Raw genomic sequence first — 14,456 nt, 5'->3', positions numbered from 1 at the left:
TTCACACGTTCAGTATTTGGTCAGTATTTCACATTAGTATTTGTAAATCAAAACTGGGAGTGGGACAATCAGAAGAAAAGTATAATAGAAACACGTCACCACTTCTGTATTTATCACCCACTCCTGGTTTTGCCTTACAAATACTGATGTGAAATACTGACCAAATGCTGATCATGGGAATATGGCCTAAAACTTGGCGTCATGATAAGTCTCTGGCATAGAGTAGGTTCACACAACCGTTTTCTCCACATCCAAAAAAATATATCTGATTATTCTGATCACACTTACATCAGAGTTTGATCTGAGTTTGATCACAGTGTTTTTTCTTAGACAAGGAAGGAAAAAAAGAAATAAAAAGATTCTCCATCTTCTCCATTTTGTGAGTCCATGATAATTCAGACCGATTTTTTTTCACAGACCTATAGACTTGCATTGATGATTTTGAACCAACACTTGGATCAAAATCGGACGTCTCCAATTTTTTCCGCAGACCACTTGGTCCAAGCAATAAATCTGATGTGTGCACAGCCCAATGTAATATCATAGGTACAAGGGCTATGCGTGAAGACAATGGGTAGCACTTGTCCGTGAAAATCGGTCCTGTGCATGAGCCCATAATGCTATAACCTGAATGTTTGTACATTCTCCCATGCACTCGTTTTTTTATAATCTTTCATGATTTTTATTATCTATAAATTACAGAGCCTCTTGTATGATAAACCGTCTTTATTCTCTGACAACACATATATATGAACTGTATATAAATAAACAGCAATGGACTGATACACAGCAGTCACCGTGCGCGCAGCATTTGGAAAGACATATCAGCTTGCACATTAGTTTTCTCTGATAATATTTAACACATTGTAAAAACCATTTTATTTCAGAAATATATGTGGAAAACTAGAGATTTGTATTTGCAAATCAATGTTACATTGATTTAGTTTTGGGTTCGTTACCATCTTTTCTAATATATCGATCTCCTGTCATTCGCAGGCGGTGAGTGCACCATTACAACCCTTCCGTCACACACGTACACCACCTTACTCTTACCGGTAAACTTGGGGCAGATGGGACAGTACTTGTAGGGTTTATATGAGACTGGCCTGTACCACTTCTGATTTTATGTACTTATACTGAACTTTTTGCAGCACAACATTATGTCTTTTGAAACAAGATAAAGCAAAAAGTATCTATAATAACATTATTAGGTATGTCTATTGGGCCAGTATATGTGTGCAGATGTTAGGCTTTGGCTCTCATGTATTGGAATCTATGTATCTTAAGATCGGATTTGTAAGGGCTGTACGGTGGTCCAAGGGTTAGTTAGCACTTTAGTCTTGGGTCCTGGGTTCAAATCCCAGCAAGGACAACATCTGCAAGGAGTTTGTATGTTCTCCCTGTTGTTGCGGTGGGCTACTCCAGTTTCCTTTCCCACTACAAAAGCATTCTGAATTTAGATTGTGAGCCCCAATGGGGACAACGATGACAATATCTGTAAAGCGCTACAGAAATTAATGGCGCTATATAAGTAAGTAAAATATACAAATCAATATACGCATTGTTATATCCTTTATTAAGAATGACAATTTTGCCAGATCTCTTATTGGTTATATTGTGCTAAGTGATTTTTTTCTCTGTCATTGGTTGACATTAGCTTTCATTAAAAGCTTATGGTTGTTTTTAAAATGTCATTCATTAAAAACTATAATTTTATCTTCTTCTTGGTCAACGTTTTGGCAGGTAATCAAGAAGAAGGTTTCATTTGGCTAACATTTCTAAAATTGAGACAAATTGCTAAATTACCCCTTTTGACTCCTGGTATCATTAAAGAGGGGCGGATGTAGATGTGTCGCCATATTTCGTCTCTAAATCTTATCTAGGTCCTAAATTGTTACTTTGACCAATCTGACTATGATCTGACTCATTTGACCAAGCGCGTGTCATTTGTGAAATGTATTTCTATGATTGACATAAAAAAGAAATGTTTTTGGAAAATCACGTGAATCTCTGATAAAATCTCTAATGTAAATTAGCCATACATCCACATGTTGTTCATCACACCAGCAGGTCAGAATACCTAAGTTCATTCTCAGACATACTCAATAAAAATAAAAGGCAAGCCCGCCTCTGGCAGTTTACCACGACAGTGTGGTGTGTAAAGGGGGCAGGCTGTAAGAAAGTGGTAGCATGTAGGAATATAGTTATACTGTAATAGTACTGGGTCATCGGGAATGACGTGCAGGGTCCTGCTGGTGGGCAGCCTCACACGTACTGCTCTTTAGGGCAGACATATGGCGCCCTGGAACCAGCCGGAGGGTAGCAAAAGGTAGATTCTGGAGCTTTTCTTGAGTCCTGTAAGAAGAATGAGAGGGGCACATAGCCAGGCTGTAATTGGTCTAAGTAATAATCCTCCTCGTGGACACATCGAGTGTTCAGGAAGTCACGGGATTCAGGTATTTCTGGACAACGCTCTCTAAACATCTGTAAAAGAAAAACGAGATATGTTGACATACATAGGGGGCTCTCCAGTGTATTCCCGTGGTGCGGGATGAAGTTTGGGGAGGATAATCCTTTGGTGAAATGTTGAATACAATTATGGTATATATTGCTCTCTTTCTATGGTTTCTCAGTGTATTTTGCATAGTGTCATGGCCTACATCTGACTACAGATATTCTCTCCTTAGCTGTTACTATCCATGTATGTAAACCAGTATAAAAAAAGGTGTCAAACTGGTGATTATATGGACCCAGCTGGTAAATTATGCTGCAGGAAAAAGTACAGATTACACAATATTTTTTTAGATCCCAGAAAAACTTTCAAGTTTTTAAGTTGAAAAGTAAATAGTAAAGTTCCAGTGTGAAATAGTATTATAGGGTGTGCTGTATCCTCCAGCACAGGGAACGCTTGAGGAATATGATGCATAGTATGGCACAAACTGGTGTTTATGGGGAACAGGAAAAGGTCTGAAACCTTAAGGGCACTTTATGTTTGATAACAGGAGTGTGCCAGTATACCCAACTCGTTTCTACTTTAATTGTGCCAGAAGTGTGCCAGTATACCCAACTAGAGTTGAGCGACTTTGGTCGGATCGGGTTTCATGAAACAAAATTTGTTTCAGATGAAACTAGTCCGACTAGGGCAAAAAATGTTGGAGTTTCGTCCGAAACCCGATCCCAATGCAAGTCAATGGGGAATAAAAGTCGGCATTGAGTGGATGACTTGCATTGGGGTCGGGTTTCGGACAAAACTCCAACATTTTTTGCCCTAGTCGGACCAGTTTCATCTGAAACAAATTTTGTTTCATGAAACCCGATCCGACCAAAGTCGCTCAACTCTATACCCAACCCTTTTCTACTTTACTTGTGCCAGAAAAGTGCCAGTGTACTCAACCTGTTTCTACTTTATTTGTGCCAGTATATTCAACCCATTTCTACTTTATTTATGCCAGTACATGCTGTGCAGTATTACATAGTGAAGGTCCGTTATCACCGATAATGGATGTGAGTAGTGTTCACAGTATTTGGTGTTAGGGACGGCGGAACGCACTAAATATAAAAGAACGTAAAGTGCGTTCGCCTCCAGGGGTCGACCGTGCAGAAGGTGTTAACACTGCTGCTAGCTGAAGGCGGACGCACAATATGGCGGTATTACGCATGCAGTTTGAAGTCACCCAGGTGCGCTGAGCGATCTCTGTTTACTCAAAGAGATGCCTTAAGTGAAAAACACAAAAGACTAAGCCTGTTAGCGTCACAGGTCTCAGAAAACTGCACGCACGGAAAATGGTTACAGGAGCTGGGGCCCTAGGCAGAGGGTCTGCGTCCGTCTAGACCTACCATGCATGCGGCGTCGCAACTGCGGACGCCAAGAGGAGCTGCAGACTGCAGCACAGCGACAGACACTGCCGCTAGTCGACAATGCCCTGAAGCAGGCACACTGTCAGACGCTAGCACTGTGGAGGATGCTGTAGTGGCTTGTAGCTTGCCACTGGCTGGCGCTGACTCTATAGCTAAGTCCCTATACACACTCGTAATATCAGAGGGAGGGGATCTTAATGAGTCATTCGCAGGTTCATGCATCCATCACCATTCACACAGTAGCAACTAGAGACTATAATAGCGCATGGCCGAGCGGCCATGCAAACCTTTTATAGCCAGGACCTTCCGGAAGCATCCAGATCCCAGAGCTGGACAAATCAGATCTGGAGAATGACCTGGACATGTGGCTCCCAATCTCCAATGGGAGATCGTCTAGTGAGTGGAGTGGCAGGAGGACTTAGCCTCTGGAGCGATTTGCTGCTGAGCAGCCTTCATTGCCATTGCTGACCCAAAGGTGGCAGCAATAGCCAGCCCCACAGAGCAGGTCTAGGGAGAGAGTCTGGGAAGCTGGGATTGCTGAGCAATCTCCTCTGCAGTTGAAAGACAATGGGAGACCGCAGAATGTGAGGCTCTGGATTCCTGTTGAACCGCTGCAGGAAGCCGACGCCCAATATTGCCCCCTCCCTCCTGAGCCTTCCAATCCACCAAATAAAGTTTTTGCCACGTACCACCTTGTGTCCCACAGAGACATAGGCCTCAGGCTTGTCCGAACACAAGTCTGATGTCCCGGCAGATGACTCAGAAAACCGGGACATGTGAACAGGTTTGAGAAGGGACACGTAGAAGGCGTCAGGGATGGCTAAGTCGCCAGGAGCAGAAGTTGGAGCAGGGCGCCGATGTGTGTCAGCAGGCGCCTTCACTATCATTTTAGAGGATAGAGTGACATGCGGGGTGCGACCCAGACTGTCGCAAACCTCCATTGCCCGGTGTGCCACCGGCAAGGGATACAGTAACCTAGTAACCCTGTTTAGAGGAGCTGCTCCGAGCACAAGAGGCGCATGCCTGAATGTATTTTTTAGTGTCCCGAGCCATGTGCGGCCACCAATAAGAGCTTGCCAGGAGTTTTGTGGTCTGCTTGAAGCCAAAGTGACACTCCACCCTGGACGCGTGTGCCCATGCGAGAACCTTGGACCGCAGGTGAGGCGGGACAAAGGTCTTGCCTGGCGACACTGACTCGAGGATGACCGGAGCCACGGTCTTCAGATTCCCAGTAGGGGGTGCGGAAAGATCCGCAGGCACCTCCGCAGAGGCTACTTGGAAGCCTCCCCCCATGCACCTTCCCACACAGTCTTTTCTCCTTCCCAGTATTTTCCCAGAGGACCACTCAATATGAGGGGAATGGCAACGGAGCCAGGGAACCCCGAGGAGCACCTGATCGATGCCCTCTGGCATAATGATCAGGGACAGCGTGTCCTGATGAGATGGTGGAATTGAGAGCCTAAGGGTTGCTGTTTGGTGGGTAATCTGGGATAACAAGCTCGACCCGTTTACCACTCTGATGGGCACTGGGTGAGGTAAAGGTACGGGATAGCATGCTGTTGGGCGAAGGACGAGGACATAAAGTTCCCTTCTGCCCCGGAATCCACTGTGACCTGTACCTCCCAGGAGGAATCACCGCTATCTAACGTCCCTTGGAGCACCGGTTTGGGGGAGAATGTCTCCATAGCGAATAGACCCCCACCAATTACCAGTGGACACGTTTGTTTTTTCGGCCGCTGCGAACACCTGTTAGCCAGGTGACCAGACTGTCGACACTGGTAACAGTGTGTGGAGCTTTGTGCCGGACGCGTCTTGAGACCGGCGCGGGACACCTCCATGGGCTCGGGAGGTTCTAGAGGTTCAAAGAGGTTGGGAGCCAAGATAACCTTCTGTCTGGATTGAGCACGCCCCAGCCCGCGCTCTGAAAAATGGAGATCGATGCGGGTGGAAATGGCAATCAGCTCCTCCAGACTTAGGGGAACCTCCCTGGTAGATAGAGCATCCGTGACATACTCCGCCAAACCTCTCCAGAACACAGGGATGAGGGTTTTATCAGGCCATTCCAGCTTGGAAGCCAGTGTCTGGAAATAGACGGCATACAGGCAGACCAAGAGGGATCCCTGTGTTAATGCTAGTAGCTGGAGAGAGGTGTCGTGAGTGACTCGTGGCCCCAAAAAGACCTGCTTCAGAGATGTTAGGAACTGAGCAGCGGTCCGAACCACAGGGTCACCACGCTCCCACAGTGGCGTGGCCCCCTCCAACGCCCTGTCCAACAGAAGGGAAACGATAAACCCCACCTTAGCCCGCTCTGTAGGGAATCGCGCGGCCAGTAACTCATGCTGGATAGAGCACTGGCTCACAAAACCCCTACAGGAGGCGCTGTCACCAGAAAATTTATCGGGCAACGGGAGGCGGGATACTGTCGGCGCAGGCGTTTACGTGGACACACGCGAGACAGCCTCTGCGACTGCCTGCGCAGCAGCCTCAGTAACCTTCGCAGCTGAAGCGGAACTCTCGAGAGTTGCCACCCTGCCCTCCAGCTGGCGAATGTACTGCAATAGCTGCTGCTGGTCCACCATTACTAGCCAGACCCTGGCGCTAGTATAATGTTAGGGACAGCGGAACGCACTAAATATACAATAACGTAAAGTGCGTTCGCCGCCCGGGGTCCACCGTGCAGAAGGTGTTAACACTGCTGCTAGCTAATGGCGGACGGACAATATGGCGGTATTACACACGTGGGTTGAACGTCACCCAGGTGCGCTGAGCGATCTCTGTTTACTCACAGAGATGCCTTAAGTGAAAAACACAAAAGACTGAGCCTGTTAGCGTCACAGGTCTGAGAGAAGTGCATGCACGGTTTATGGTCACAGGAGCTGGGGCCCTAGGCAGAGGGTCTGCGTCCGTCTAGACCTACTGTGCGCGCAGCGTCGCAACTGCGAACGCCAAGAGGAGCTGCAGACTGCAGCGTGGCGACAGACACTGCCGCTAGTTGACAATGGCCGGAAGCAGGCGCACTGTCGGACGCTAGCACTGTGGAGGATGCTGTAGTGGCTTGTAGCTTGCCACTGGCTGGCGCTGACTCTATAGCTAAGTCTCTATACACACTCGTAATATCAGAGGGAGGGGATCTTAATGAGTCATTCGCAGGTTGATGCAGCCATCACCATTCACACCGTAGCAACTAGAGACTATACTAGTGCATGGTCGAGTTGCCATGTGAACCTTTTATAGCCAGGACCTTCCGGAAGCTTCCAGATCCCTGAGATGGACGAATCAGATCTGGAGAAGCACCTGGACATGTGGCTCCCAATCTCCAATGGGAGATCGTCTCGTGAGCATGCTCAGTGGAGTGGCAGGAGGACTTAGCCTCTGGAGCGATTTGCTGCTGAGCAGCCTTCATTGCCATTGCTGACCCAAAGGTGGCAGCAATAGCCAGCCCCACAGAGCAGGTCTGGGCAGAGCATCTGGGAAGCCAGGATTGCTGAGCAATCTCCTCTGCGGTCGAAAGACAATGGGAGACCGCAGAATGTGAGGCTCAGGATTCCTGTTGAACTGCTGCAGGAATCCGACACCTAACAATTTGGTTTCTTTGCTGCCTCCATCACACACAAAAAAGAAGTCATATAGAACCCAACTCCGGACAAAAGAGGCCATACTTACAGTACTAATACTTGGCCATAATACCATTATATAGCAGGATGTAGTTGGCAGTGTCCTGTCTGCACCCTGCCATATAATGGTAATGTGAACATGCATTAATAAGTACAGCTCCTTTTATGATGTGTTTTTAGTGAAAATTTTATTTTAGCCATACACAAGACAATGGGTGGTCTTAGCACGAGGTTGCAATCTTGCGTATTTTGGCCAAAATATCAATAGCAACCAATCCTAGTCATATGTCAGGATGGGTTGTTACTTGAAGAATCACAGCTTGAGACATTTGTCTCAACTATCAGAGGAGCTGCATCGTGACCTGATCTGCTCATTCAGCCATAAAGCAGGACTGTAGCAAGAGAAAAGTAAACTTGTACTCAGCTAAGTGAACAAAATGGTTTATGACTTTATTCTTTTGTGCTCAGTAATTTGTCATGCCCGCCATGTCCGTTATGCCTGTCATGTCCATCATGCCCGCCATGTCTGTTATGCCGCATGACCCCTGGAGCAGTATGCACATGCACCGAACTATCATGCCCGCCATGTCTGGTATGCCGCATGACTCCTGGAGCGGTGTGCACGTGTACTGAATTCTCATGCCCGTTATGTCTCGTGCTGCAAGATGCATGGAGCGGTGTGCACGTGTGCCTTACCTCATGGCTGCACGCTGTTGCTAGGTAACCATCCGTCTCTGCTCTGATTCTGCAATCCTCTGTATTCCTGGAGCCCCTGGTCATGTGACCTTTCCTATGTTCCAACGCTGTCTGATTCTGCAATCCTTTATGTATTCCTTGACCCCCCTGATCATGTGACCTTTCCTATGTTCCAACGCTGTCTGATTCTGCAATCCTTTATGTATTCCTTGACCCCCTGATCATGTGACCTTTCCTATGTTCCAGCACTGTCTGATTCTGCAATCCTCTATGTATTCCTGGAGCCCTGATCGTGTGACCTTCTCTATGGTTCTGCCCAGTCTGATCTAGCAATGCTCTCTATGATCCTGGAGGATCTGAACCGGTAGTCCTTCCCTGATCCTGACCTGGAACTGCAGGTGCTATGGTTCTATATCAGACCGCCCCTTCCTATGGTCGGGGCCTGAGTATCGTGTTGCTTCCCTGCATGGCTGCTTGGTCTGCTCGGTCGCTCCCTGTATTCTGTGCCCCTGCACTCTGCTCTGTAGTGCGTCTCTGCACATGCTCTGTGCTTGTACTCTGCCTCTTGTCTCGTGCCTTGTCCTGTGTTTGTCCATTGAGCCATGTTTTGTCCTTGTCATGCTTGGACTTGTAGTCCTTCCGGTGTTCTCTGCCTTGCCTGCTTTGCCATGTCTTGCATTTGCTATGCTTTCTCTTGTGGTCCTTCCTATGTTCTCTGTCTTTGCTTGTTCTTCCTTGCTCTTACCTATGGTGCTCTGTTGTGCCTGCTGGCACACGCACCATTCCTCCTCTCTTACCTATGGTGCTCTGTTGTGCCTCCTGGCACACACACCACTCCTCCTCTCTAACCTATGGTGCTCTGTAGTGCCTCCTGGCACATGCACCATTCCCCTCCTTTTACTTATGGTGCTCTGTTGTGCCTCCTGGCACACGCACCATTCCTCCTCTCTTACCTTTTGTGCATAGGTTCTCCCGTGACCCGGCTCTGGGCTTCGGCCTATGCTCCGCTGCTAGCTCTGTTCTGGCTCTGACCTGGCTCTGTGTTTCTGCCTACGTTCCGCTCATTGTTCCAGACCCTGTCTAGCTTTGCCTTGTTTCTTGCTTTGCCTTGCCTTGTTATTCGTGTGCCCTTTGCATGTGCCTGGCCTTCCTAGCCTCCTGCTTGTGCCTCAGCCGCGCCCGCCCTAGCCGTGCCCGCCTACTTGTGCCTCAGCCGTGCTCATCGGTCAATGACAGCTGTGTCGCCTGCTATGCTCCAGCCGGGTTCACTGGAGTCTTGCCCGCCTGTTTGTGCTGCAGCCCGTCCAGCTAGCCAGTGCCCCAGCCGTGCTCTCTGTGCTTCCTTGCACCTACTCTGTCTCTGCACTGTGCTCTCTGTGCTTCTCTTAGCACGTGCAGGCCCTCGCCTGCTCTGTGGCATACCTCCCCATGCTTCTGTAAAAGTACGCGCAGGTCTAGCCATGTACCCTGTCGTGCCCTCTCGCACGCACAGGTTCTAGCCTGAACTCTGTCCTTGGCGTGCCCTCTGCACGCGCAGGACTCTGCTTTTAACCCTGACCCTGGCGTGCCCTCTGCACGCGCAGGACTCTGCCTTGAACCCTGACCCTGGCGTGCCCCTCTGCACGCGCAGGACTCTGCCTTGAACCCTGACCCTGGCGTGTCTCTCTGCACACGCAGGACTCTGCCTTGAACCCTGACCCTGGCGTGCCCCTCTGCACGCGCAGGACTCTGCCTTGAACCCTGACCCTGGCATGCCCCTCTGCACGTGCAGGACTCTGCCTTGAACTATGACCCTGGCATGCCCTCTGCATACACAGGACTCTGCCTTGTCCCTTGTGCTTTGGCGTGTCTCTATACACACATCCAGTCTTGTATGTTGAACTTTGAACCCTGGCATGTTCCCTACACACGCACCGTGTTTCGCTCTTTGAACCTGGAGTGTCCCCTACACACGCACCTTGCCTTGCACCTTGCCCTGGACCCTGGTGTGCCTCTAGCACACACCCTGCCTGGAATCTTGCCTTGGACCTCGGTGTGTTCCCTAACACGCACCATCCCTGGAGATCCGTCGTGCCTCCTTGCTTGTACCCTGGTTTGCCTGCTGGATTCCCGGAGCCTGCCATCCCTGCCAGAGATTGTAAGCATGAAGTCTACAGCCTGATGCCCTGATCCCTGCCAGCTGTCCGGAGTCCGATGTCATTGTGTCCTTGCCGGTAACCAGGCTTGCCTTCTAGCACGTACTATTCAATGGACCTTGGCGTGCCACGCACGCACCTTGCCGTGTTTGCTTGTTATCACGTTTTCCACTGAATGTTATCCTGAATTTGTCTTAATGAAGATACCTTGAACTTACGTCTTGTCCTGTCTTGTTTCCTGCATGTCCTTGTCATCAGACACTTGTACCTAGTGTCTATCTGAGCCGGCCGTCTGGTGCCAGCAGTCGTGGTGGCTCACCCCCTTGGTCTTGCCCCTGACACTCCCTGTATAGTGGGTGGTTCCGCACAAGGTCAGCTCGCCCTAGGTGGGTGGGTGCCACGACCCAGACAGTCCACTCTAAAGAAAAAGTCGACTCAGCGTAAGCTGACCTCGTCACCTAATTCTTCATATCCTGTAGTAAACCTGTTTGGCTGATTTAGAAGAACAGGTTTATAAATGAGCAAGAGGAATGGCTGAGCACAGAAGAGGAAAATCATAGATAATTCTGTTCACCCAGCTGATGACTTTTTTTTCTCATGCTACAGTCCTGCTTCATGACTGAATGAGCAGATCAGGTCACAAAGTTGTTCCTCTGACAGTTGAGACACATCTCAAGCTGTGATTCTTCATGTGGCAACCCGTCTTGACGTGACTAGGACAGGTTTCAGCTTGGCATATGTCACAGCGTCCATTTTTATAACATTCTCAGAGAACCCCTTAATTAAATGAGGCCTGTTAAGCATTATCATGTAAAAGTCCCAAAATGGAAACTGGGATCTGTTTACTGTGTATAATTTTTGTATTGATATAATGATCACATACTATGGTTATTAAAATTGATAAATTATTTTACATGTGATGTATATTGTGATAATTAATATGACCTGGTAATTATGTGGAATAGATTGGTGATTTTATTTTTTTTGTTTAACTTGTGCTAGAAAAAGACCTCTGTGGGGTGATATATGGAACAGTAAAATGTTTTGACACAAAGAAAGAAAAAAACAGATTGGAAATGCTGGCAAATCTATCTACTTGTGTTCATGTAAGGACTGGATGGTAAATGGGACCCTTGACTGTTGTTGCCTCTGTAACCTACAGGCTGCTGCTGTCTGAATCTCTTTTTAAACTTTACTTTGATACTGAATGCTTATGAAATACATTTATTTATTTGCCACTTATGTGAACACCTGTGATAATTTATTACTATGGCAGAACTTGGCTATATTGACCAGTCTAATGTTATAACTTATGATGAGAAAATGAAGGATATATGGTCATTTTAGAAAGTATTTGCTTGTTTCATTGACTTTTCAGGAATTATATCTACTGTAGGTAGATTTATATGTATGTTGTAAAAGTAAAATGTTAACAAAGGGATTCCAGTGAAACCTAAAAGACACAATTAGTGGCATTTAGAATCTTTCAAATGTTTGAAAAAAGGTTGATCCAAAAGATTATTGTTTCAATTTCAAACATAATCTAAAATCAGTCAAATACCATAAAAGTATTGCTACAAGTATGGAAATAACATCTTAAAAAAGGTGAAGAACACTAAAGTGTCCAAAGTAAAACTACCTGAGTGTTACAATTGCACATAAGAAAGTGAGTTTCACAGAATTTCAAAGGACTTATGGAAAATTATTTTTAATGTTTTTATTTTGCAAATCTATACTAGTACCAATTTAACATTTAACATACTCTGTATTAATAATTGACATTCATGAATGGGCAATAACTGCCAGCTATGACACAATAGAACTTTTTGCATACATGTCTCTACTAGAGTTGGGCGACTTTGGTCGGATCGGGTTTCATGAAACAAAATATGTTTCAGATGAAACTGGTCCGACTAGGGCAAAAAAAGTCGGAGTTTCGTCTGAAACCCAACCCCAATGCAAGTCAATGGGGAATAAAAGTCGGCATTGAGTGGATGAATGTCATCTGCTCAATGCCGACTTTTATTTCCCATTGACTTGCATTGGGGTCGGGTTTCGGACGAAACTCCGACTTTTTTTGCCCTAGTCGGACCAGTTTCATCTGAAACATATTTTGTTTCATGAAACCCGATCCGACCAAAGTTGCTCAACTCTAGTCTCTACCATTACTAATTGTTCAGCCATATGACATGGCACAGTGTCGTGAGAGTAAACGCCTATCGGTAACATAATATAGACCAAATATTATGCTCTGTTCACATCGGGTTGGAACCTGCCATATAGCCTGATGTATACCGCTGATGGAAAGCTCCATTGTATGGCAATGTACAGGCGAACAGTGGCATATATCGGCCTTTGACTCTCATTGTAAAAAAATAAATTAGCACACAGTAAACCTTTTTTGTAGAACACTTCTGCATAGAAAAGGACTGTCAACTACTCTTTTCTATACAGTAAGAAAAACTGTCTTCTTGGGTGACTGAGGCCAAAAGGAAAGTCTTTTGACCTCTGTCAGACATATGAAGCTTGGACTGGCCTAATGGATCTAATAGACTAGAATAAACAATCCATGCTGTAACTCCGGAACATTATGAAGAAACATAGTGACATTGTAACATAGTTTTGAAGGCTGAAGGAAGACCTTATGTCTATCTAGTTCAGCCTTTATTTAGTGCAACTGTTCTGCATTGTTGATCCTGGGGAAGGCAAAAAACCCACAGAGTAGAAGCCAATTTTCTCCATAGGGAAAAAAAATTCCTTCCCCTAAGCTGGGTCAACCATCTACCTATAATATTATGTTATTCATAACCTTCTATACTGTTACTCACAAGAAAAGCATCCATTCCTTTCTTAAATTCATTCAGTGAGTTGGCCATCACCACTTCCTCAGGAAGAGAATTCCAGAGCCTCACTGCTCTTACCGTGAAGAACCCTCTTCTATGCTGGTGCAGAAATTGTCTTTCCTCCAAACGAAGAGAATGCCCTTTTTACTCCTTTTTATGCAAATCATGTTGTAATTATATGTTGCTGTATATATTTACTTATTAATGGTGCTAGTGAGTGAATCAAATAATATATAAAGGTCGTCTGTCAACTTTTTTTTCCAATGAATCTCTAATAGAATCAAAATAAAAGAATCACAACACCCTAACAAATAAACAAAAAACCCTGTCCATTTTAGAATGGTTATAGTTTTAGCAATGCCAGTTGAGAGTCCACAGGTGATAAAAGGTGTTTCGCTTTTCACTGCTTGCTAATGACATTATAGCACTGCTGTGCTAAAAGATCCAACAGTATCAAAGTGTCAAAGATCCAACACTATAAAGTGAGCAAATCCAGCGTATTTTTCAAGAGGAAGACTCTTCAGTAAACACCAATTTTTTTTCTCTGAAGCGTCTTTTTTGGTGGTTTTATTTTCTTCTTCTAAGCACTTTTATGAAATTATGTTTTTTTGAGCATTTTTTCAGCATTTTTTATACGTCTTTTTACTGAAATTTTCCAGGTGTTTTTTTTAACATTATTAAACAGTAAGGAAGTTGCCAGCAGTTTATGAAGGAAAACTTTCAAAAAAATGCCCAGGAATCTTTCAGTGCCTCTTTTGAGCCTTCCAATTGACTACTATTTTAAAATATAGGATTTCTTCAGAGCAGAAAACATAAGAATATCAAGTCATTTTTAATTAGAAATACATAAGTTTCTTCTTTAAGCATTTAGTTAGCACTTTTCAGGACGTTTTTTGGAATCGCACGCTGTGTGCACATACACTACTGATATCACTGATCACATAGTTGCTTATCTACAACTGCTACTGTAGACAAGGCAAAATTGGTCAATTAGAAAATTGGGTTAATTTGTAAAATTAGAATTGTAATTTTTTTCTTAAATGGTTGAAAAAATAAGTGTGGAGCTTTACCAGTGTAAGGAGATAGACCGGAGCTCGGGGACCTGCATGCCGGGTCCGGGACTAGAAGGGCTGCATCCTATGTTTCCTGGTGGGAGCTTCGAGAAGGCGGACGTTCCCCTGCAGCCGAGGGGAAGCACTTGTGAGAAGGACCTTCTTGTGGACCCGGGGAGGCGAGGTGAGCTGACAAAGCGCGTGCAGCAGTCGGTAGATTAAAAGGGAAAGCAAGCAAAACAAAGGAGTTTGGTGCCA

At 45.8% G+C, this 14,456-nt stretch overlaps 1 protein-coding gene across 3 annotated transcripts in view; it reads right to left on the bottom strand.

Moving 5' to 3' along the window:
- Positions 1-708: 708 nt before the first annotated feature.
- Positions 709-14,456, bottom strand: part of NECTIN1 (nectin cell adhesion molecule 1) — a 542,625-nt gene continuing 528,877 nt past the window's right edge. For 2 of the 3 annotated variants that reach the window (XM_073566434.1, XM_073566431.1), the window contains one exon: positions 709-2,484. In XM_073566434.1, coding sequence (XP_073422535.1) covers positions 2,266-2,484 — 219 coding nt within the window. In that variant the 3' untranslated portion in view covers positions 709-2,265. The remainder of the gene's footprint in view (positions 2,485-14,456) is intronic. The other variant, XM_073566433.1, reaches the window with a different exon arrangement.

The sequence above is a fragment of the Dendrobates tinctorius genome, unplaced genomic scaffold, assembly GCF_039654945.1.
Source record: "Dendrobates tinctorius isolate UK_male_01 unplaced genomic scaffold, ASM3965494v1 ptg000018l, whole genome shotgun sequence".
In the NCBI taxonomy this organism is placed as follows: Eukaryota; Metazoa; Chordata; class Amphibia; order Anura; family Dendrobatidae; genus Dendrobates; species Dendrobates tinctorius.
Note: the sequence above shows the minus strand (reverse complement) of the source record. Positions and strands in the feature narration are given on the sequence as shown.